This window comes from Hibiscus syriacus, unplaced genomic scaffold (assembly GCF_006381635.1).
Source record: "Hibiscus syriacus cultivar Baekdansim isolate YM2019G1 unplaced genomic scaffold, ASM638163v2 tig00111708_pilon, whole genome shotgun sequence".
Classification (NCBI taxonomy): domain Eukaryota; kingdom Viridiplantae; phylum Streptophyta; class Magnoliopsida; order Malvales; family Malvaceae; genus Hibiscus; species Hibiscus syriacus.
Window position 1 is genome coordinate 519,622 of NW_024063159.1, and position 25,413 is coordinate 545,034.

Genomic DNA, 25,413 nt, shown 5'->3' on the forward strand with positions numbered 1-25,413 from the left:
CGACCAAAAAATTTAGATATCCGATCCGTTTTTTAATTTTTGGATAGTTCGGATCGAATATCTGAAAAAAATTTCGGATTATCAAATCGGATACGGATCGATAAAATTTCATGTTTGGATTATCCGAAAACCCGAAAAAAAAATTGGGCCTTCTTTTTTATTTCAGATCAATCCATTGAACTTGATGAAAGCTTACATATGACGCTCCTAGAATCCCATTCGATGATTACCTCCGAGAAACCCAGATCAAGTGCCAACTGGACAGCATGAATCACCGCTCTCGCCTCTGCCATAAAAGCCGAGGTAACATTCTTCACCCACCTTCTGCATGCACCAATATTTGACCCATGGAATCCCTGATAATGACCCCCGGCCACGATTGATGTTGTGCATGTAAATATCGGGCATCTAAATTCGCCTTAACACTAGGAGCTGTTGAAGGAAGCCATCAGACACTCGAACCTGGCATGGAGAACCCCAAACGAGAGTTAGCACTGGTAAAGTCTCGATTTTGGGTTTGAATTAACGTGCTAAGATCTTCTCTTCTCAAAACTCTTCCTTGATGAATAACGGTGTTCCTAGCATACCATAAAGCCCATATTGTTATCAAAATCTCTGCATGTTTGTTTGGATTTTTTGCAAAAATAAATAAATAAATAATCGGATTCGGATCCGGATATTTGATCCGAAATTTCGGATATCCGATTTTTTCGGATTGAATATGGATATTTTTTTATGTATCTGAAATTTTCGGATATCCGAAAATTCGGATCGGATAATATCCGATAATGCACACCCCTATGGCTATAAGTATGTCCTCTAATTCTCAGTCAAAAAGACAAGCAACAAGGTCCTCATCAGAGTTATACTCTTTGCCTCCTCAACCTTCTCTTCCTTGGCTGCACCTGAATCTGCCGGAGCAGCTGCACGCCACGGGCCCACGGCAAACTTGCTCAGATCCTATCGTATTAATAATAAAATATCCTCTCAGCATTGTCAAGCAATCATATGACAAACAAAAGCAAATTAAATGAAATGCATTTAAGAAATCAAGATACTATTTGACTCTCAGCTTGAGGGAAGGTATACTCTGTAGCCACAGCAAGAGCATTATTGTAGGCATGAATAAACATGCGAGGTGCAGCGGCAAGAGTTGGGAACGAAATCGCCAATGAAATGGAAGAAACATCGGAGAGCCAACCATAAGATTATATCTTCAGTTAGGTCTGAAACACCGTTCCATTGTCATAAACAGATACCACAGCAAGTCCATAAGAGAGTGGCTTTATTCCGAGCTTTGAAAGCAGGGCTGCCTCGGATGACCTGACCTTCTCACTCTTCTTAACCACCTCCACCGCCGTCACAATTTTGACTGTACCTTCGATGTTCTTGGTCAGAATGTTGAGCACCTGATGAGAAGATATCACATATATGAGATTATAGCATACATGAGAGCTTCTGAAACACACACACACACATATATATATACCTGAAAAAAAGATGTTTGAGAAGGATCAAGGCCAGTGTTGCCATGGGGAGCAACGAGACCCATACGTGCTGGAACCCCAACCTGAAGATCAATGGAAAAGCACATAAACAAGCAACAGTTATAGTTATGGATAAGCATTAAATGAAAAAGACTATTTGACATCAAAATCAGAAATGAAAATAATATAAATCATCCATTATGGAGTTGGAAATTAATAATCATAAATCATAAACAGAACATTTATTAGTAAAAAAAAAACCCCCTAAGCCAAAAGTGGTAACGAATAATCATTTACAAAACAACTTATAATCATGAGAAAGTTCCTTCAAATCACCCTTGGTAAAGATGAACCCCACATTACCCTGATAAGGAAAACAACTCATCAACATATCATAAATCACAATTGACTTCAGAAAAGTAGAAGAAAAAAGCAACCAAGGAGCTAAAAGTTTCTAAAAAGGGAAATGAAGATGAAGATAATCAATTTGCCACAAGCAAAGGAATGAGGTTTGTAATAGCAAGGTCGGCGGTGGTGTCAGCGTGCATCCTAATGGACATTTTCGTCATAGTATTCTTTCCCATGAGAATAACGGAGTCATCCCTCAAACCTTTTCTCTTGTTCTGCATTTGTTTGGATCTCACCATATGGGACGTGTCGCAACCTGTTTTCGTTCGGGCACGAATTTTTTTACTCGGCGGGAAAAGTGATGTGAATAAATGGTTTTAAAATAATTTGGGAGTCGCCATCGGCCTTTCGGGTCAGGTAGGTCGAATACCTAAAAATCATCCTTTAAAAGAGTTTTTAAGAAAACATCGATTAAAAGATAAATTGATATGCGTTTTAACCAAAAATTCGTTCTTTTTGATAATAAAAAGGGATTCGTGGTCGGTTACGTTTAGGGAATGATTAGCACCCCTACAACGTTCAAAATTGGTACTTTTTAATTAGAAATTGTCTCTATTATTAGAAATTAAAAATTCAAAATATATTTAATTTATAATCCTATTATTTTAAGATTATAATTATGAAAAGTATATATTAATTTATATATATTTATAAATAAAATATTTATTTATTTAGAAATATCAGAAAAGGACTTCTAGGTGCCTTAAGACAGCTCTTTTCTTTGATATTAATAAATATTATAATAATTTAAAAAATAAATTATAAATTTTTTATAATATTTAATTTTAAAATACCAGAATAGGACATCCAGTTGTATTAAGACTGCCCTTTTCTTTGATATTGAAAAATAAATAAATATTAAAATATGATAAAAATAATTTATGTAAAATCAAATTAAGATTTAATATAAATTATTATTTATTATATATATATTTATATGACTATATAATAAAAAAAATAATATTTAAATATATAAACAAGTAAAATTAAAACATAAATAAACAATAATAAAAATACAATTAGAACTATATATTTAAAAGCAATAAAACTTTATAATAAATGAAAATATTTAAAATTAGTGACTAAATTATAATCTAATAAAATTAAATACTTAATTTATAATTAATTATTTAAAATTATAGGGATTAAACATGCTATTTTTCTTATTTATTAATTTAGTGACTAAACCAAAATTATATAAAATTCGAATATCAGATTAAATAAATTAAACATATGATTTGGGGTTAAAATATTAGTTAAAAAATTAGGGGACTAAATATGTTATTTATCCTAAATATTTATAAATATAGTTAATGGTTAAAATATAATAAAATAAAATTTAAACACTAAATTAAAATGATTAAAAGTCAATTTCAGTGACTAAATTACACAGATACCCCTCCCCAAAACGGCGTCGTTTGGAGAGGGGTTTAAATACTCAAAATGGCCGGCCCTACGGGCCAAATTTCTCATTTCTGTTTTTCTTCTTCTCTCTCTAAAAAATAACTCTCTCCCTTCTCTCTAGTTTCTCTCAACAGAAAGATAGCCGGCCGTTGACCACCACCATCGCCGGCCACCGCTCACGGTGGCTGGAACTCCCAAATCCCCCAAAATAAAGCTATGAACACCCTAAGACCGATTCCAAACTCCTTTTCTCCTAAAAAGCTGTAAAATTACCTAGATCTATGGAAATACGTTCGGTATTTCGGCTTCTTTAGTGGCTCGTGTAGGTTCCGATGGCCGTGCTCCTTCCTCGATAAGTGCTTCTCTTCTCTTTTCTCTCGGTTTTTTTTGTTTTGGTTTCTGTTGATGTGTTCCTCGTTACTGCATCTCTCTCGTTTTTGGTTGTGGCTGTCCTCCTCCCTTCTTTTCTCTTTTTTTTTGTTGTTCTCCGTTTGTTGTCGTGGCTCCTTCCTCTCGTTGCTTGCTCGTGGTTTTGGTGGTTGTTCTCATTTTTTTTTATTTTGCAGATTTGGTGGCTTTATAGCCACCACCAAGGCTCACTATGGACCAGTTAATAGGGCGATTTTCCGGTGAGTCACCAAACTATGGTGGTGACTCACCCTATAGCTTCAATGTGGAAGGGCAGCTGGCTTCTGGATGCTGCTGGAAAGGGTGCTGTAGTAGAGCTGAAACGTGGAGGGGCTGCTGCAGTTGGAAGCTGCTGGAATTTGCAACGTGGAGGGGCTGCTGCAGCTAAAAATTTAGTGTCTACAACTGCCCCTCTTTGTTCATTCTTGTGTTAACAAGAATAGGGCAAAGACGAAAAGGCAATAAATTTTTGCTCATTTGACTTCTCTTGATTAGGACATAAATGTTGAATAAATTATTCTCATTATGAACTTCTTCCACTGTAAATGACAATTCATCCCCTTCTATGATGAAATCTAGCAAAAGGTTGAACATTGATGTTGCTCTATATCCTTCTACGATAGAGTCGAACAAAATGTTGAATAAGTTCTTCTCATTACGAACTTCTTCTTCTTCAGATGAGTTCTTCTCATTATGAACTTCTTCTGGCAAAGTTGATGTTGATCTACCTTATGTGATAGAATCAAGCAAAAGGTTGAACAAGTTCTCCTCCTTCTTCAGATGAGTTCTTCTTATTATGAACTTTTTCGTTGGGGATGACAATTTATCTTCTTCTGTGATGTAATCTAGCAAAAAGTTGAACAAATTCTCTTCCTTCTTCAGATGAGTTCTTCTTATTATGAACTTTTTATGGAAATACTGATACTGATCTATCTCATTCTGTGATAGAATCAAACAAAGGTTGAACAAGCTCTTCTCATTATGAACTTCTTCTTCCTTCTTCAGATGAGTTCTTCTCATTATGAACTTTCTCTGAAAAATTGATGCTGATCTATCTCCTTCTGCGATAGAGTCGTGCAAAAGGTTGAACAAGCTCTTCTCATTATGAACTTCTTCTTCCTCTTCAGATGAGTTCTTCTCATTATGAACTTTCTCTGGAAAAGTTGATCCATCGAATGATGAATTTAAGCAAAAAGTTGAACAAGTTCTTCTCATTATGAACTTCTTCTTCCTTCTTCAGATGAGTTCTTCTCATTATGAACTTTCTCTGGAAAATTTGATCCATCGAATGATGAATTTAAGCAAAAAGTTGAACAAGTTCTTCTCATTATGAACTTCTTCTTCCTTCTTCAGATGAGTTCTTCTCATTATGAACTTTCTCTGGAAAAGTTAATCCATCGAATGATGAATTTAAGCAAAAAGTTGAACAAGTTCTTCTCATTATGAACTTCTTATTCATTCTTCAGATGAGTTCTTCTCATTATGAACTTTCTCTGGAAAAGTTGATCCATCGAATGATGAATTTAAGCAAAAAGTTGAACAAGTTCTTCTCTTTATGAACTTCTTCTTCATTCTTCAGATGAGTTCTTCTCATTATGAACTTTCTCTGGAAAAGTTTATCCATCAAATGATGAATTTGAATCTTTGCTAAAATCTTTGAAATTCCTGTCAAAATTCAACATGGATGAGAATGAATGAAAATGCACTTATTTTTGCAAATGTCTAAATATGATGCATGAATGTTGATGCAATCTTCATTTGACTTCAAAATGGTGAACTCGGTTTTCCTCCACTTCGTCATTTATGCCAGGGTCACCTCTGAGGATTAATTAGGAGAGTAGAGTATGTTCTAATTTAACTCTTGAAACACATCACAAGGAAGATTTATTTCAATTCCTTTCATGTCTCCATATATAATCAGATCTCGAATAAGGCAACTTGGATCATATCATGTCGAGATGTTTAACAACAACCTGTAGTTCAACCTTAGTTGGCACTACTAGTTTCTTGTTTAAAATTTCAGCTCTCCTTCTGTGGAAAGAAATCTTCATCATATCTCATTTCTAATCTTGAGGTTGAAGAAGACAAACTTCATCTTGTATCAATAAAGGAAAACATATGATCACAACATTGGTTCAACATCAGAATAACTAGTTCGTAAAACATTTTGACAACACATTCTTCATCTCATGTGGTTTCAGCTCAAATGTTCGTAAAGCATTTGACAACACATTCATCCTTTTTTGTGGCTTATGCCAAGATTTCTCAATCATTGAATCTCTTTGCATGGTGTTCAAAGTTTTTGTATGATGTTACAAGACCATTTGAGAACAAAACTCAATGAGGATTCAAGTGTGATGTTGGTATGACCAAAAAGTTGGTCAAATTCATAAGATATGCTGGTGTCGAATTGAATAGAAGACACTAATTACTCCTGATATCATCTCGAGCAAGGTCAAATGTAATACTGATCACGTTTTCTTCTGTAATGAGCATTGTAGAAAGTAGAAACACTTCATCTATAGGATCCATGTACATAAAGATATCCATGGATTTCTTGCTGCTGGGGATGAACCGCACATGATAAAACCAAAGTAGATGAAAACTCAGTTCATCTTGTCTAGCAATGATGATCCCAATAACAACGGGAATAACAGTAATGTAAGTGAGTCGAGTCTCCCTTTCCAATGTCATCAAGTAAGCAAAAACCGATGTGAAAAACAGATTCATAATCCCAACGTTATGGTTGAAACTAACTGCCAGGAATCTCAAAGAAATATTTCCAATCATCACCGATACGGATAATGCAAAATTCAAAGCTGAGATCTTCAAGAACTGAACCCTGGATCGAGTAATCTGCCTGGGGAACCATCTTTATTCATGCGATTGTGATGTAGCTTAACAAGGAACACGCTATCATGTGACACATGGTTAAGAAGATTGGGTATTTGAAAACATATTTGCTGAGTAGATATTTTTTCAACAACATGATCATAATGTAACTGCCTGATGAACGAAGCAATTATGTATAGTCAGCTTCATTGTCATTGTTTCACCATTTTCATTCTTCATACCTTTCTGTCTCATTGGAAATATCTACTCAAGTCAATGATTTTTAACACATGATGTTGTGGGCCTTCAGCATGCCCCAACATTGGCTAATACAAGTGTTCAAAATGCATCAACAGTTCTGATTCTGATTGAAATGGGCTTTCAGCATGCCCCAGCATTTTGCTGATAAATATTCAGAATATTTCAACATTTTTGATTCGGATTGAAAAGGGTTTTCAGCATGCCCCAATATTTGCTTCTTGTTAATCTGAGCCTTCAAAATGCCCCACATGGATCTGTCTGAAGTGAGCTTTCGAGTTACCCCAATATTCTGCTTCTGATTCAACTCTCAATGTATGTTTAACTGGAATATCATGATCCTCATGAGGTCCAATTTTGACAATGCATTGTGGTGCTTGTAGCTTTCTTCATGCCCCAAATCTGTTTATCTTAAATACTCTCATTCTAATGTCACTGAACAGCAGTGTTGTCAAGTAACTGGAGGAATTTCCTTCATGTTGTCACAAACTTAAGAAGTGCTCAATCATTCTGACAGAAACATCTGAGATATGTACCTCTTATGAATGAGGTGCCCATTTTTGAATCTGGAGAGATCTTAATCGGATAGAGTAGTATAAATAGCTTGGTAATCCGTTCCAGGCTGACATAGTGAACCTTGTTTTCAGTGAAGGCTATTTCTGGAATATAATTTTCTGAGGTCGAGAAACCAATTTATGTGAATAGTAATCTGATACAACAGCAAGACTACATATACAGTGGTACAGGCTTTTGAAAAATCTGCATCCATGCAACATGTTGATTCTGATAACAACTCATCTGATTATGAAGTGATATTCAGGATGATTTCACAGATATTGATAGTTCTTCTGATATCGAGAAAATCCTGAATTCTGATTCTGATGAGGAGAATAAACTGTTATTCTTGACGAAAATGGGGTACTCAGAAGTTGAGGCTTCAATAACCATGGAGAGATGTGGTCCAGATTCATCAATTGCAGAGTTGACAGATTTTATATGTACTGATCAAATGGCTAAGGCTGCTGACGTACTTCTTCCAGTAGAAGATAGGAATTCATTATACAATGACCCCAATTACAAGCAAAGGCGAAACTTGGGCTATGATTTTTGAAAAAGAAGAAGCAGAGGAAGCTTGAAAAGAAGGCTTCTTAATGAAGACGATCATGCAGTTCATCTTTCAATTCCAATGATTGGTTCTGGGGTTCCTACCGAACCAGATCAGATAACTTAAAGAACACTTCCAGAAGATGCTATTGGGTCTCCTTATTTCTACTATGAGAAAATTCGTCTTTTAAATCCAATGATTGGTTTTGGGGTTCATACCAAACCAGATCAGATAACTCAACGAACACTTCCAGAAGATACTATTGGGGCTCCTTATTTCTACTACGAGAACGTGGCACTTGCTCCAGTTAATGTTTGGACTGGAATATCATAGTACTTTATTCGATGTAGAGCCATAATTTGTAGATTCGAAGCATTTTCATGCTGTTACACTGAAAATAGGCTATATTCATAATCTGCCAATTGAGAACAGATTTCCTCTTATCTTGTTTTTCTCCACGCACTATACATGATATTTTTTCATTGACAAAGAAATGATGGCCTTCCTGGGATACAAGAACAAAGTTGAACTGTTTACAAACATGTACAGGAAGTGCCAAATTGACAGAAAGGATATGTAAGGCTCTTGAAGCTTATGACGATGAGCCACCTTCGAGTGTCCAGAAGTATATTCTTGATGAGTGCTGAAAATGGAATCTGGTATGGGTTGGAAGGAATAAAGTTACTCCACTTGAACCTGATGAGGTGGAAATGCTTCTAGGTTTTCTTAAAAACCATACATGAGGATCTGTATAGAGACATGTTCCATGGTGGTATCAATGTCCTGTCTCTTTTCTCTGGGATCAATGATGCAGAAGTTGCCTTTTACTGTCTTGGCATACTTTTGAAAACAGATGTGCAAGAACTGAATGATGATTGGTTGGAGCAATTGATGAGTAGTTTTGTCGAATTCGACCTTGTTGTCAGTGGCATCCAGCGTAACAACCTTACTGGAAGAAATAAACATCATTGTGATGGGCTTGAAGATTTTTGTTGGTGCATTTACTTGCAATGATTGCTACAACAAACTGTCTCTTCTGCTGCTCCAATATATCCCACTCTTTTCGCATCATGGAACGATTTAGTTGACAGTAAAACTGGTTATCTTCAACTTTTGGAATTCTATAACCAATGTTACCCTATATAAAAGGCCTATAAGGATAGATTCTGTTCCAATGTCTTGTTCTGTTCCATAAATCCTCAAATTCAAATTCAGCAATCTTCTGAAGGACATAATGGATATATAATCTTGTCAAGAAAATGATCGGCATAGAAGAAATAGCAATGATGTATCAAGACTTGAGCTAGCATCACGGTATAACCAGAGTGCAGGTAGTGACTTGTTCATGGCTCTATGATGTAATCTTCTAGAGAACATGAATTGATAGTTGGGGAAAATAATCTGTCTGGTGATGCTTATCGCCCTCAGCATGAGATAAACGATAATATTTCTTGATGAGCTACTAATAATGTCATAGGAGAGTGTCACAAGTTCAATTCTCCAGACTTTCTGGCTTCTTGGACCACTTGCCTTCAAAAATGTGAAGTGCTTCATTATTCTGGCCTCGTTCATTCTTTTTCTACAACAGAGGTAGAATAAGCAACAATTGCTTCAAGGACCTTCCTCATTTGAGACTGTCCTGTTTGAAAATGTTTTTTTCTCCTTTCTTTATTGAAGAATGAAAGAATTTTGTAAAGTATTATCCCTTTCAGGTTCACAATATAATCGAATCATAAACCTTGAGTTTAATGAATATCAAATAAATCAACTACACTTTTAAATCATTCAAAAATCATAGTCCTATGGCAAGTGTCAAAATTATTGACTGATTTGAGGTTAGGTTAGTTCTGGTAAAGTAGGTTTTTTCAAGTTGGTTCAGTATGTCTCTTCGGGCTTCCACTAACTTGAAGAAATGATTGTTATGCTCATCTTGTAGAGATACTTCTTGATTCTAGAATCTCAGGAACGTCTTTAGGATGTGTGGTGCTTCATTAAGAGCTTAAGATTGTCTCTTATGTCGTTGTTGCACCATTCAATATTCGAGCCGCCTTTTCAGGTTTTCAACACGAATCCTCCTTTGGTTTCAAGATGTTATTTAAAAATTTACATCTTGAACCCCCTTTTATCATTTTTTATATCATGCATTAAAGATTTTAAAAACTAATTTTTTACAAATAAAAATCAATCTTGAGAGGCGGAATGAATTATGAAGATATTCTCTTTAGATGCCTTCAATCTTGCTTTGCTTGACTTGGTCTGCCTTGCTGGGAATTTTTCCATCATCTGGATCCCTCTAAAATGCCAAATTTTGGATTCATTTCCATTTTTTCATATCTTCATCATTTCTTGCTTTTCTTGTTGAATATGAATATCTGAATTAATTGTACTTGATCCATCTTGTAACTTGAGGCTCCCTGGAGTCACCCATCTTGATTCAATTTCTCCCTTTTTTTTCTTTTTTTTTCTTTTTGTCATTTTTCCTTTTTCATCTTTTTCATCTTTTTTTTCTTTCTTTGTTGGATTTTTTTTCTTTCTTTGCTGGATGAGTATAAGACTTCAACTGTTTTGAATACCTCTTTTTCCTTTTTGTCATTTTTCCTTCTTCAAGTATAATATTTCTTGACAGAATCTAAGTTTATTTGGTTTCTCAGACCTTTCCCATCCATTTTCTGCCAAGATCAACGCTTCTCCGGAAAATGTCTTTTTTACAACGTATGGCCCTTCCCAATTAGGCATCCATTTCCCCCGGAAATCTTTATGTATAGGCAAAATCATTTAACCACTAGATCGCTCTCTTGGAACTCTCTCAGATGTACTTTCTTGTTGTGATCTTTCATCATCCACTTCTGATACATCTGCCTATGGCAAATAGCTTTAATTGATTCTTATCGAGATTGGATACATTCAGTCTTCTCCAATTTGTCTTCCTTTAGGATACAAAATGATGGGATCTCAACTTCAATTGGTAATACTGCTTCCATCCCATAGACTAAACAATAAGGTGTTGCCCCAATAAATGTTCGCACAGTAATTCAATATGCATATAAGGCAAAAGGTAGCTTCTCGTGCCAATCCTTGTAAGCTTCAGTGGTCTTTGTAATGATCCTCTTAATGTTCTTATTTGCTCCTGCAAATGCCCCATTCATCTTTGGGTGATATGAAAATGAGTTGGCGTGCTTGATCTGTGCTCGAAGTTTAGTCATTTCATACATAGAAGTCCTTGTAAAAAGAGGTATCTCCAGGGGATGAATATTCAAGATTAACTTTACTTACATGAAAAATGTAATTAATGCATGATATATTTATTTTAATCAATCATTTTCCCCTTCTTCTTTGAGTATGCCCTAATCATTATCATCAATGAGTTGGTCCATGATGCCTCATCTCGTCTCTTCTTGCAGTAAAATTCACGGATAATTGAAAGTTTGGTTCTTTTGAGGTTTTTTGGTTTATGATGGTTTTGTGTTTGGAAGGATAAATGTGTGACTCTTAAAGTCATGTATATATGGTGGAAGGTATTATCATCAATCAACTCTATCCGATAAGGTAAACATCTAGAGTTGGTGTCTCAAAAACAGGTAGAGACATTTCTTCAGAGTCTCAGATAAATGTAATGTCAAGATTTGGTTTTGGTAAGGGTCGAGTAATTGGCATTGGATGGGATATATAATTTTACTACTTGCCAATAGATCTATAACTCTTGAAAAATTTAAAGAATATTTAATCTACTTGATACTCAATAATCTCAAGATTAAAATTTGACTCCTTGCTTATAACCATAAAAGAAACACATATTTATTTATTGCACAAAAGGCGGAGAAAGGAACAAAAAACATATTCAAACAAGATGCTGAAAATAGAAAGTACTACAGTGGTAGATAACACTTCCACTTGTTTATGCATCATTACTCCTCTAATGTTGGGTGTGTACTTAGCCCAAGATTTTTATCTTTATTTGCCCCCATTTATTGATCATTTCTTGTGTCAAGACTCCCTTGTCGACGAGCGTCTCTATTTCCTTTAACAGTGACCAACAATTCTCTGTTGAATGTCCAGATACTCCCAAGTGAAAATTACAGAAGCTATTTTGATCATAGCAATGGGCATAAGGCTTTGGTGACACCTTCACCAATCTTGGTGTAATGTATTGACCTTTAACCAAATGAGGGTACAGGTCTGAGATAGATTCTTGAAACACCTTCAGAGTTTTTCTCGCTCGCGAGGCTATCACTTTCTTTGATCGTTCTGAACGAATGAATGCTCTCATGTTATCAAGGGGGTTCTGAATACTCATTTCAACTATAACTGGGGTAATATTAACCATATTTCTTAAGTTGTCCTTTGCCTTAATAGTTTTCGGCAAATCTGATACATGTATATGAGGTGTCTTCTGGGTTATATCTGCCTCATTCTTTCTTAGACCTATAGGCCAATCTCGAATTACATCCATGGGAGCCTTTTGATTTCTTTTCCCATTTTCTTGTGCCCAATATTCTTCGTAGGGTTTGGTTACATTAGTTTCTGTTGCAACAACGGTTTCTGAACATTGAACCTTAACCCCTTCTTTTATCTTGCATTTTTGAATTGCTTGCTCTAAAGGGTCTTGAAAATTTCCCTTAAGGTTACCATGAACCTTAGCTGAACAATTTGGAATTCCAGTCTGATTTATCCAAGGAACTTCCTTATAGGTCTAATTCTCATTTGGAGGCCACTATGATTGATCAAGTTGTGGAGTAATTGATCTAGCTAAGAGCATTTTTGGATACAATTTTTCACTCGAACAGTGGAAGGGAGGAAATTGAAATCCCTGCACATTCTTTTTCTTCTTGATCACTCTATAAGGTTTGGCACCATGTTTAACTGAATAAGACCTCACTGTATTAAGCCCAGCTTCTTTCTTGACTTTAGTATTGTCAGAGCCTCTTATCTTGCCATTCTTGATAGCCATTTCGATGATTTCTCCACTTATGATAATGTCAGAGAAATTATTAGGGACAACCCCTATCATGTGATTAACATAAGGAAATTTTAATGTGCTGATGAACAAAGTAGTGAACTCTTTTTCAATCAATGGTGGATGTACTTGAGAAGCAACGTCTTTCCATCGTTGTGAATATTGTCGAAAGCTTTCATTGCACTTCATATTCATGCTTTGCAACATTGTTCGATCAGGGGCCATATCAGTCATGTGCTTGTATTGACCCAAAAAAGCTTGAGCTAAATCCCTCCAAGAACGTATTTGAGTACGTTTTAGCTGATTATACCATCTGGATGCAGACCCAGATAAACTGTCTTGGAAACAGTGGATCAACAATTTTTCATTCTCTACATAGTCAGTCATACGACGACAATACATAGTGATATGATATGAAGGGCATGTGGTCCCATTATACTTCTCAAAATCTGGAACCTTGAACTTTGGTGGAATAACCAAGCCAGGGACCAAACTTAGTTCTTTGGCATCAAACCCATAAAATGACTCAACTGTCTCTATAGATTTTATCACCTCTTCTATATTTTCCAGTAGTTGAGTGAATTTTTCCTTCTCAACTGATTTGTTTAGGTCAAGGACCTCATTACTAATACAAAATTCATCAGGCTTCAACTTATAAGTAGTAGGACAATCAGTGGGGAACGATGCTCCAGCTTGATATGGTGAGTTCTTAACAGCGAAGTAAATCGGTGATTGAATTTCCTGGGGTATAGAGGTGAACTCAGGAATATGAACAGGAATAACATCCAAAGAATTTTTGGGGTTTTCAACAAGACTCTTTCCAGCGGTCTGGTGCTTCTCAATCATTTCTTTCATATTGTTCAGTAGATCGATATGAGAATTTATGATATTAGCTTCAATTTGTGCCAACTTACTCCTTAATTCCTCTTGTATTTCTTTCTGCTCTATCTCAAATTTGGCTAGCCTATCCTCAGTTTTTTTAGACATTTTTCTTGTGTCGTGCTGAGCGTTCTTTTTTCAAAGAAAAACCAAGATCACTTCGTTTGAAATCCTTATTTTAATGAATGAATGTTTTAATGTATTATGACATAAAAAAATGCAAAGATGCCAAAGGCAAATGTAAATACGTGAATAATAATAAGAATACAAATTGTGCAATACAAAAGCAAACATGAAATACAAATGCAAAGATGCCAATGCAAATGTAAAATGTAAATGTAAATACAAACGTAAAAAAATGTACAAATGCAAAATACAAATGCATGTATGAAAAGGTGTTTACTCAAGAGTGATCGTCTTAAAACCAAGATCACTTCGTTTGAAATCCTTATTTTAATGAATGATGTTTAATGTATTTGACATAAAAAAATGCAAAGATGCCAAAGGCAATGTAAATACGTGAATGTAAATAAGAATACAAATTGTGCAATACAAAAGCAAACATGAAAATACAAATGCAAAGATGCCAATGCAAATGTAAAATGTAAATGTAAATACAAACGTAAAAATGTACAAATGCAAAATACAAATGCATGTATGAAAAGGTGTTTACTCAAGAGTGATCGTCTTAGAACAGATTTCATTGAACACAAAAGTTTCGATACATCAAACAAAACTTTACATATAAGGATATCTTTCACTTCTAACTTCTCCAAAGCCCAGTTAGTTTCCATTGAGTCTTCAATCTGCTTCATCTCCTTGTAAAGTTAGCTAAATCTATCATTTAAAGACCATATTGCTGTCTGGACTTGAACAAGATCCTCATATATGTTGTAGCTCTTTTTCAGCTTGGTGACCCCTGTTATCCACTCTTCTGGGGTACTTCCTAGGCCAACATTTTGAAAGGTTTGACTGATCTTCTGAAAATCTTCATGCATGGTTTTCATTTATGTGCTCAATTTCTTGTTTTGGTCGTTCAAGTCCTTCAAATAACATGCTTGAGCTTCATAAAAATCTCCACTACTCTGAATGTCCCGACTGATACTCTTACCATAGACTGCTTTTGGTATCAATCTGGCAGAATCTTTGTAGAGTACTTTTGGTATTAATATAACTGGTTCTCTGTGTACAGAACTTCCCTCGATCCTCGTAGTTTCTTCAGGATGTTTTTCCTTGGCCGCATCATATTTTGTTTGATCATAAAACTTTTTGTCCATTTACGATTTCTTTCCAATATGATGAACAGTCTTTCAAGTCAACACCTTTTGGTTATGCCATGATCATGTAATGCAAACAAAAGAAATCAATATGAACAGATTAGAACAATGTAATATGCATGAAAAAAAATAGAATAGTTAGTACCAACTAATGGAAAAAAAAATCTATCTATCAAGGTATAAATCTTAACCTTATGCTTTCTAGTTCCATGATTTGTTTGGAAAATTTAACCTAACCTCATAATTTCTTGTTCGCATGCATTTATTCAGGAAAAAGAAAAGGAAATAAAATAAATTAAAAGCTAGAACTTATTTCTCCTTGTGTATACCTACTGACAAAATTTCGGCATGGTTTCAGATCAGGAGAGTTTCTAGGGTTTATTATATGCAGGTTTTCAGTTCTAGGAGTAAAGGTACTCTAACTGTCCTTGTTGATGCCCCCTTGGGCTGTTAACCCTCAATCCTAGTCCATTACAGACTTAAGCGGATCGAGTTCAATTCGAGGGGATACATTTCTCTATACCTGACACGGAGAATAAATTCTCACGAAGACATAGAGCATATGAACCCCGAAAGTTACTTGCTAGGTCTGACACGGAGAATAAATTCTCACGAAGACGTCGCTTTCACTCCCACTTAAAAGGGACAAACTCAATTATAGAGCTTTATGTTATGCAATACAAGTGTTGTGTGTGAGGAGAAATATTCAAACCTCTAACAAATAAATAATAAAATTTAATATTTGAAAATAAAACATTAAACAACATATAAATATTATGAAAATAATAAGTATATATATAAAAATTTTGAAAAGAAAGAATTAAAAATTAAATATATGAATTTTTAATTTTCTAATTGATAGAGACAATTAATAATTGGTTTTAAAGTTTGACCAGTCCCCAGTGGAGTCGCCAAGCTGTCGCAACCTGTTTTCGTCCGGGCACGAATTTTTTTACTCGGCGGGAAAAGTGATGTGAATAAATGGTTTTAAAATAATTTGGGAGTCGCCATCGGCCTTTCGGGTCAGGTAGGTCGAATACCTAAAAATCATCCTTTAAAAGAGTTTTTAAGAAAACATCGATTAAAAGATAAACTGATCTGCGTTTTAACCAAAAATTCGTTCTTTTTGATAATAAAAAAGGGATTCGTGGTCGGTTACGTTTAGGGAATGATTAGCACCCTTACAACGCCCAAAATTGGTACTTTTTAATTAGAAATTGTCTCTATTATTAGAAATTAAAAATTCAAAATATATTTAATTTATAATCCTATTATTTTAAGATTATAATTATGAAAAATATATATTAATTTATATATATTTATAAATAAAATATTTATTTATTTAGAAATATCAGAAAAAGACTTCTAGGTGCCTTAAGACAGCTCTTTTCTTTGATATTAATAAATATTATAATAATTTAAAAAATAAATTATAATTTTTTTTATAATATTTAATTTTAAAATACCAGAATAGGACATCCAGTTGTATTAAGACTGCCCTTTTCTTTGATATTGAAAAATAAATAAATATTAAAATATGATAAAAATAATTTATGTAAAATCAAATTAAGATTTAATATAAATTATTATTTATTATATATATATATTTATATGACTATATAATAATAATAAAAATAATATTTAAATATATAAACAAGTAAAATTAAAACATAAATAAACAATAATAAAAATACAATTAGAACTATATATTTAAAAGCAATAAAACTTTATAACAAATGAAAATATTTAAAATTAGTGACTAAATTATAATCTAATAAAATTAAATACTTAATTTATAATTAATTATTTAAAATTATAGGGATTAAACATGCTATTTTTCTTATTTATTAATTTAGTGACTAAACTAAAATTATATAAAATTCGAATATCAGATTAAAATAAATTAAAACATATGATTTGGGGTTAAAATATTAGTTAATAAAATTAGGGGACTAAATATGTTATTTATCCTAAATATTTATAAATATAGTTAATGGTTAAAATATTAATAAAATAAAATTTAAACACTAAATTAAAATGATTAAAAGTCAATTTCAGTGACTAAATTGCAAAGTTACAGACCTATAAGGGTTGCGGAAAGGGTTTACCCTTTCTTAAATTACACAGATACCCCTCCCCAAAACGGCGTCTTTTGGAAAGGGGTTTAAATACTCAAAATGGCCGACCCTACGGGCCAAATTTCTCATTTCTGTTTTTCTTCTTCTCTCTCTAAAAAATAACTCTCTCCCTTCTCTCTAGTTTCTCTCAACAGAGAGATAGCCGGCCGTTGACCACCACCATCGCCGTCCACCGCTCACAGTGGCCGGAACTCCCAAATCCCCCAAAATAAAGCTATGAACACCCTAAGACCGATTCCAAACTCCTTTTCTCCTAAAAAGCTGTAAAATTACCTAGATCTATGGAAATACGTTCGGTATTTTCGGCTTCTTTAGTGGCTCGTGTAGGTTCCGATGGCCGTGCTCCTTCCTCGGTAAGTGCTTCTCTTCTCTTTTCTCTCGGTTTTTTTTTGTTTTGGTTTCTGTTGATGTGTTCCTCGTTACTGCATCTCTCTCGTTTTTGGTTGTGGCTGTCCTCCTCCCTTCTTTTCTCTTTTTTTTTTGTTGTTCTCCTTTTGTTGTCGTGGCTCCTTCCTCTCGTTGCTTGCTCGTGGTTTTGGTGGTTGTTCTCCTTTTTTTTTGATTTTGCAGATTTGGTGGCTTTATAGCCACCACCAAGGCTCACTATGGACCAGTTAATAGGGCGATTTTCCGGTGAGTCACCAAACTATGGTGGTGACTCACCCTATAGCTTCAATGTGGAAGGGCAGCTGGCTTCTGGATGCTGCTGGAAAGGGTGCTGTAGTAGAGCTGAAACGTGGAGGGGCTGCTGCAGTTGGAAGCTGCTGGAATTTGCAACGTGGAGGGGCTGCTGCAGCTAAAAATTTAGTGTCTACAGGACGAACGCAAGATTTTATACATTTATCCTTGGATCCACGTTATCCGCGGCCACCAAAAGTACCTGTGAGTACTCATCGAGTAGACGGGTAAATTTTTTGTTAAGGGTTTGTTGTTAAAGGTTACAAGAAAAAGCAGAAGAAACAATTTGAAATGCTGTAGAGACATGGACAAGAAAAATCAGCTTTAGACTTTGATCTTGTACTATAGATCTTGTCACTTCAGTAATTTATACATTCGGGTTCAAATGATGCGACTGTCGAAGGGCTGATGTGTTCTTTCATAGACCCTGAACTTAGAGAATACATTGCCAAGAATAAGTGAAGTTCAAGTTTGTGAAGGCTTAGGATCAAAGATGTTCATTGTTCCCAAGACTTCATTTGACTACTCTTACGTTCTTTACCAATAGGCTTTCATGGGGAATTGGCCATGAATCAATCATGCCATTCTTTTTTCATTCCATCTTTTGAACAGCATTTGTATTATCGTATCGGGTTGGATCAAAAATCGACGGATTCAAATTATTTTTATTAGTTAAACAATTCAGCAATGCGTACTGTTTTCTTAAAGATGAAAAGGAGAAAAGACTGAAAGGTATTTGTATATACTATTCTGTATATGTATATACTAAAACTATATTCCTTCAATTGCCATTTGCTTATGAATCAACCCCTTGCCCTTGCCAACACCGTATACACTTTCGCATCACCTCACGAATGTCTTCCGCCATATCGGCGCTGCCGCTGCTGGTACGAACTCAAAGCCTCGACGAAGTCTTCCTTCCCGAAATCGGGCCACAGTTCTTGAGTAAAGAAGAGCTCAGTGTAAGCCAATTGCCACAACAAGAAGTTGCTGACCCTGAGTTCTCCACTGGTTCTTATTAACAAATCCGGGTAGGGATACTCGGTGCAATTCGTTTCCAGCTCTTGTTCGATTAAGCCTTCATCGATGTCTTCCAGTTGGATTTGGCCGTCTTTCACTCTCTCGGCTATGCTCCGGCATGCTTGTATGACGTCGTATTTACCGCTGTAGCTGACCGCGACGATGAGTTGGAGTCGGGTGTTGTTTTTCGTGGTCTCCTCGACTTCGTTGATCAAGCTTAGCAGGGATGCGGGAAGCTTCGATGAATCCCCGATTACCGATATCCGAATACCACTTCTGTTGGAAACAAAATACGGTATCAGATACTTGACTTCCAGCATGTCATGAAATTGAGCTATACTATTTGTCTCAAATTACCTTCCAAAGGACTCCATCTCCGACTTCAACGCTCTCTCAAACAAACTCAGCAAGAAATTAACCTCCACCTGCACTTTCACAACGGCCCCCATTAGTATTCACTCCCATTTTAAGCTTCTAATGTCTTAAGTATGAATAAATTAGTTCCATCACTTTTTATTCGACAAATATCGTTATCGTACTATTGACTTATGGTCATAAGATACATCACCACAATTTTTAAAGTATCTACTGTAGTGCAATTAAGGATGCACATGCGTCAAGTCGTGTATTTTAACGTACCTATCTTGGTTTTTAAGGGCGAAAGGCGTACAGAGGCGCAAAAAGTCCTAGAGTCTGGACGCAAGATTTAAGGCAAAGACACACGTCTTTTGTATGCGAGGCACACCATTGGTACTATATAACATAAATCAATCTAATACTTTGACAATACATAAATACTTTGTAGGACAAACATAACTACACAAACTTGAATTTCTTAGACAGAATAATAATAATTTTAATATTTAAAACTTTTATTTTATTTATTTTTAAATGATATAAATTAGTTTTATAAGAACTAACTTTATATTTAATAAAATTTATTAAATAAGTATTATTAAATTTAATATTTTACTATTTTAAAATTAATTAATTATATATATATTATTAAATAAATTAATTAAAATAACATATGTATTCTATAAAAAAATAAACTATTCAATAAAAACATGTAAACAGTGAAAGAAGCTATGAACTTGTTATAATAAATAAATGTTAGGGTGGGCTATAGATTTGGGTCGATTTATATATATATTTTTTAAAAAATCTGAAGACCGCAAAGAGGCTGCGTCCAACACCTAACGCATGTAGGCGCACGCCTTCGGCCGCCTCTCGTAAATCGCCTTGCCCCGACCCAGGCGGGCGCTACCTTCATCGTCCGGCTGTACCTTGCACTTAAATGTGCATTTTAAAACCTAAGAACTATCAAAATTTTAAGTATTGATCGCATTAAATTTTTAATGATAGAATATTAAAATAAAATAATTATAATTAAAAAATATATTTTATATATAGTAGGTTTAAAACAACATTTGACAGCTAATTTTAATATTTTTAAAGGATTATTTAAATTCTTTTACCTCGTGAATATTTGAACTGATATTTTCTAATATGATAATCAATTTTTAATTTAATGTGATATTTATATATGCCTTATTTTATTAAGCTAAGGTGATTATGAAATAGTATTTATTTTAAATATTTTCAATCATTTGACAATGAACATTCAATCACCCTACTACACTTGCTGGTACTCAAACCTGTTATCTCTAGGAACAATAACGATTACTTTAACAATTGAAGTAAGTTGATTTGTGTAGATATTTATATGCGTTAAAAATATATTTTAAGTTCTAAGTATATTTTTTATATACTTAGCATGTAATTAAAAAAATATTTTTTAATAAATCATTTGTAATTTACTTGGCATCAACAACAATGACTAGAACATAATTTATTAATACGATCATGAATCCGATAAAAATAAATGGAATCAGTAGTCTATAATTTACCTTGGGACGAATCCAGTTCTCGGAAGAGAAAGCGAAGACCGTGAGAACCTGGATTCCCCACTGACCGCACAGCTCCACCATCTCCCTCAACGACTTTACGCCGGCTTCGTGCCCCGCTGAAGTCGGTAATTCCCGCTGGCGAGCCCACCGGCCATTCCCGTCCATTATCACCGCAACGTGCTTCGGCATCAACTCTCTGCTCAGCCCCGCCGGCAGCTCCACCTCTTTATCCTCCACGGAAGCCCTCCCATCCGTTATGTCAGTGGTAGCGGCTTGCAGCTTATAGTCGTATCGTTTGGGAGGAGAAGAAGAGAGGCCCGTTTGTTTCCAACCGGTTTGAACTACTAGACCAGATTTGGGTTTAGTCTTGGTAGGGATTAACGTATTCGCCGTAGGAACAGCGAAGCGCAGGGATAGCATTATCTTTTCCTTTTATGGGAATTCGGTAGCTGCGATTTTTGCCGCCACTCTGCGTCTTTCGAACAAAAGAAGCGCGCTCGAATCTCCTGTTTGGATGGTGTGCATATAAAACGGAGGATAAGGTCGGGAGATGAGAGGAAACGGCGCCGTTTAGAAGGACGCGAGCTGAGAGGAAACGGCGCCGTTTAGAAGGACGCGAGCTCGATATATTGGGTTCCAAAATGTGGCTTTGAATTTTTTTATTATCACGTGAGGTTAAAAATATTATTGGTTGAATTATTTTGGTTTTCTTTAATTACGTAGGCTGCCTAAATTCTCCTAGGCCACTAATTTCTTTTTCTTTTCTTTTTCGGTTTCTTGCGAAACTAACAGCGACGATGATTTATTTGTTTTTTTCTTTTACTTTATTTTCAATTTTTTATTATTTGAATATGAATTTTAACTTTTATGTGATAATAGAACGTAAATTATAAGATATTTTTATGTTCAAAGTATAAATATGTTTGATATGTAGTAAGGTTTAAAACATCACTTGGCAGTTAATTTTAATATTTTCAAACAATTATTTAGATTCTTTTATCTCGTTAATATTTGAACTGATGTTTTTTATATGATATGATACTCAATTTTTTATTTAATGTGACATGTTAAAAACTACATATTTTAGTATCAGAAAATAACACGTATTATTATACATTTAAATGATTGTGTAAACAATAATAGCTCGAGAGGGGATGGGTTCGCATGATTTTCTAAATTTTCGTTTAATTTAATTATTTTCTGTTAAATTTTTTGAGAAAGTGTACCTTGAATTTATAATATAAATAACTAAATATAAAATTAATTCATTAACATAAAAACTTGTGCGTTGTTGGTGTGAGGCTTTTCTTTCAGATATGAATGATTGTGAAAATTCAGATATTATATTCGGCATCATCAAATTTAAATATTAGAATAAATAAATTTATCGATTATAGATGTTCAAAATGGTTAAAATTTTATATCAAAATAAAGAAAATATAAATACAATATTCCAAAAGATGGTCGAATATTAAATCGAAAATGAACGGATTAAAATGAAAAGCGACAAGTAGGAAGCCTTGAACCCTAATAAAATAGTTAAAAATATCAAATATTTTAAGTATAATATATAAAAAAGTTAGGTTTATTGCACATAGCACTAGAAGTCTATTCTCCAAAATCAAGCCACTTTTGGACGTTTGGGAAGTCGTTTTCATGGGCAAATTGATTCAACTAATACAAAATCTTTGCAATCTTTCTTCTCCACAATTTAATGTTGTCTTTTAATATGATAGGTATCCTAATATCAAAACTAATCGATTGATAATAAATATTTATATATTATACGAATATTATGTTTGAACTTAAAGAAGAATAATATTTTCTTTAATCATCGAGGTCGTTTGATGAATTCTTATTATTATACAATTAGATTGATTAATTTTCATTAGGATAACGAAACATCACATGCAATGGTACGTAGATGGTTTGTCCATTATATTGAGAACTTCGACAACTCAAGTAACGAACAAGACATGCAATAATAAAAGAACCCCGCCATGAAGGGTACAATTAACCTAGGGATGGCGGTATGACCCGAATCCGACGGGAAAACTCGAAATTTGGTCAAGTTCGGGTCAGGTTGAAAGATATCAGGTCGGGTATCGGAGATTTTTTTCAGAGATTTGTTCGGGTCGGGTTCGGGGCAAGGAATCCCCGTCCCGCCCCGATTATATATATATATATATATATATAATATTTTATATTTTATATTTTATATTTTTTATATTAATTATATATATAGTATTTTATATTTTTTATATTAATTATATAAAAAATATTTTCGGGTTCGGGTTTAGATATAATATTTCGGGTCGGGTTCAGGGACGGGGCACAAAAAATCCTCAACGGGACGTCCCAATAAAAAACCCGTCAGGATCAGATTGGGGACGAAGATTTATTTCGGATTCGAGAACGGGACGAGCAAAACCTGCCCCGAATCCGACCCGTTACCATTCCTAAATTAACCCATTTCCAGTCTCATTTATTAACTTACAACTGTGAAGCACTCTTTCCATATGATTTTTCCGAAAAATCATCTTTTAATACTTTATATATCTGTCATACATCCTTCCATATTTATTTATTAATCTAACTCCCTTTACAGATAGGCACGTCCTTGAAGTGCACCTTACGTCACGTAAGGTAAGGCGCATCCCCTGAAACGTATCTTATGAAACGTGTAAAAAATCTAGGTGTTAGTTTTATAAATATTTTTAAGATGGTGCCTAATATGTAATTAATTTCTATTATGGTAATATTTATGTAAAAACATCAACTTTATTTATTTATTTTTTGTGATTGAAAAAAAACTTTTTACATTAAAATATTTAAATATTCTTTTTCAAATTATTTTATAACTCGATAAATTTTTATTTTTATATGAAATTACACAATACGTATAATCTAGTATAGGAAAACTTTGAGGGTAAACATTTTAAAATATTAATAATTTTATAAAAGTTTTATAGTTAGTATTTCTTTTTGAAAATGATGATGATGATGATAATAAATATTTTATAATTTAAAAAATTATAAATTTTATATATTTTTAAAAAAAATTATTGACTTTTAAAATTAATTGTTTAAAAATATAAAAAATATTAAAATAAACTTTTAATTTTTTTTAACAACAATTAATAATTTTTATTAATTTTTAATAAAATTAGAATTTAATATTTATTTAATATTTTTAAAATTAATATTATAAAGAATATTTTAAATAAAGAGGTGATATTTTTTAGTTTTATATTCTTTTTTTATTGAATTTTTATTTTTTTATTACATTTTTTATGATTTTAAAAAAAAGAATAATAATTTATTTGATCTATCGATTATAATTAAAAGTTTATTTTAATATTTTTATATTTTTAAACAATTGATATTAAAAGTTATTAAACATTATTAACTGTTGTTAAAAAATAACATCACATAAAAAAATAAAATAAATAAAGTTGACGTTTTTATACTAATATCATCATAATAAAAATTAATTACATATTAGACATCATTTTAAAAATATTTACAAAATTAACCCCCGAATTTTTTATACTTTTCATAAGACGCGCTTTAGGGGTACACCTTACATTACGTGACGCCAGATTAACATAAAGCGCATTTCAAGAGCACGTCTTACTGCAAAAGATGTTAAATCGATAAATAAAGGTAAAAGGGTGTATGAAAGATAAATAATGTATTAAAAAGATAATTTTTCGAAAAAAATCACCCTCTTTTTAACCTTATCTGCTCAAATTGAAGCTGTCGCCATCAATGTGGGACCTCTAGTTCTTTTTCTTATTAAACTCTATAACGAAGATGTAATAATAAAGTTTGAATTTTATTTGGGTAAATTACATCTATGGACACCAAATCTTTAAGACGTTTCTATTTTCGTTAATTAAATACTTTTTTTAATCGCTATTATCAAATAACATTTTCGCTCTAGTGGCCCGATTATTAAATCAGACACGTGATTACATGATTACACGGTTTCGTCTGCACAAAAACCGCGTAAAGCAGAAGGGAAGAGGGAATCAGAATCAGAAATATGTGAGGGCGAAAGTTAGGAATTTGCGAGAAAAGATAATTAAGGCACTGTGATGAAATGATGTAACAGGAGAGGAGGAGGACAGCATATTGATTAAAGGAATAAAAAGGGATCGGTCCAAATACGGAAAACAGGCCTGGCCTGGAGAGCCACCGGCACCGGCCATTTAGAGGATGAGGAAGTCAGCTAGCAGTGAAGGAAGACCGTTGCAGATGAGACTAGTTTTAGGCTTTCTCTCCTGCTTAAGATGTCGGCTGGATGTTTTCCATTTCAGCAAGCTGTATTACAACCTGCAGCTTTACCATTTTGTATTTATTTTATGTGGATCCATAGTTTTTCTTGGATTTTCCAGCAATGGCTGTCTCACTTGCATGTATTTATATTCACGCAAATCACAAGTTGGATAATGTAATAGCTGTCAATTTATACTACATATTATCAACTTACTTTATTTTGTTTTAATTTAATTTAACAAAGTAAACTGGTATAAAATATGTATATTAAATTAAAATAAAATTAGTTCTCTAACCGAATGGTGATACGTGACACGACACATGACACCAATGACATGTGACATCGTTCGATTGGAGAATTAAATTTATTTTAA

General features: G+C 33.8%; 1 protein-coding gene and 1 pseudogene across 1 annotated transcript; both read right to left on the reverse strand.

The window, feature by feature from the left end:
- Positions 1-158: 158 nt before the first annotated feature.
- On the reverse strand, positions 159-24,972 carry LOC120168029 (annotated as a pseudogene).
- On the reverse strand, positions 18,547-21,297 carry LOC120167969 (dehydrodolichyl diphosphate synthase 2-like). The gene is made up of 3 exons (XM_039176849.1): positions 20,759-21,297; positions 19,206-19,273; positions 18,547-19,124 (listed from the first exon to the last, which is right to left on the reverse strand). The coding sequence occupies exons 1-3, from the start codon at positions 21,176-21,178 to the stop codon at positions 18,677-18,679; spliced, it is 936 nt and encodes a 311-aa protein (XP_039032780.1). The 5' UTR covers positions 21,179-21,297; the 3' UTR covers positions 18,547-18,676.
- Positions 24,973-25,413: the final 441 nt, after the last annotated feature.

Excerpts from the sequence above, each read along its gene's own strand:
- LOC120167969 (XM_039176849.1), bottom strand. The coding sequence starts at position 21,178 with ATGCTATCCCTGCGCTTCGCTGTTCCTACGGCGAATACGTTAATCCCT. Across the intron at positions 19,274-20,758 it reads AGAACTGGATTCGTCCCAAG|GTGGAGGTTAATTTCTTGCT; the intron begins GTAAATTATAGA and ends GTGAAAGTGCAG. Across the intron at positions 19,125-19,205 it reads GAGATGGAGTCCTTTGGAAG|AAGTGGTATTCGGATATCGG; the intron begins GTAATTTGAGAC and ends TGTTTCCAACAG.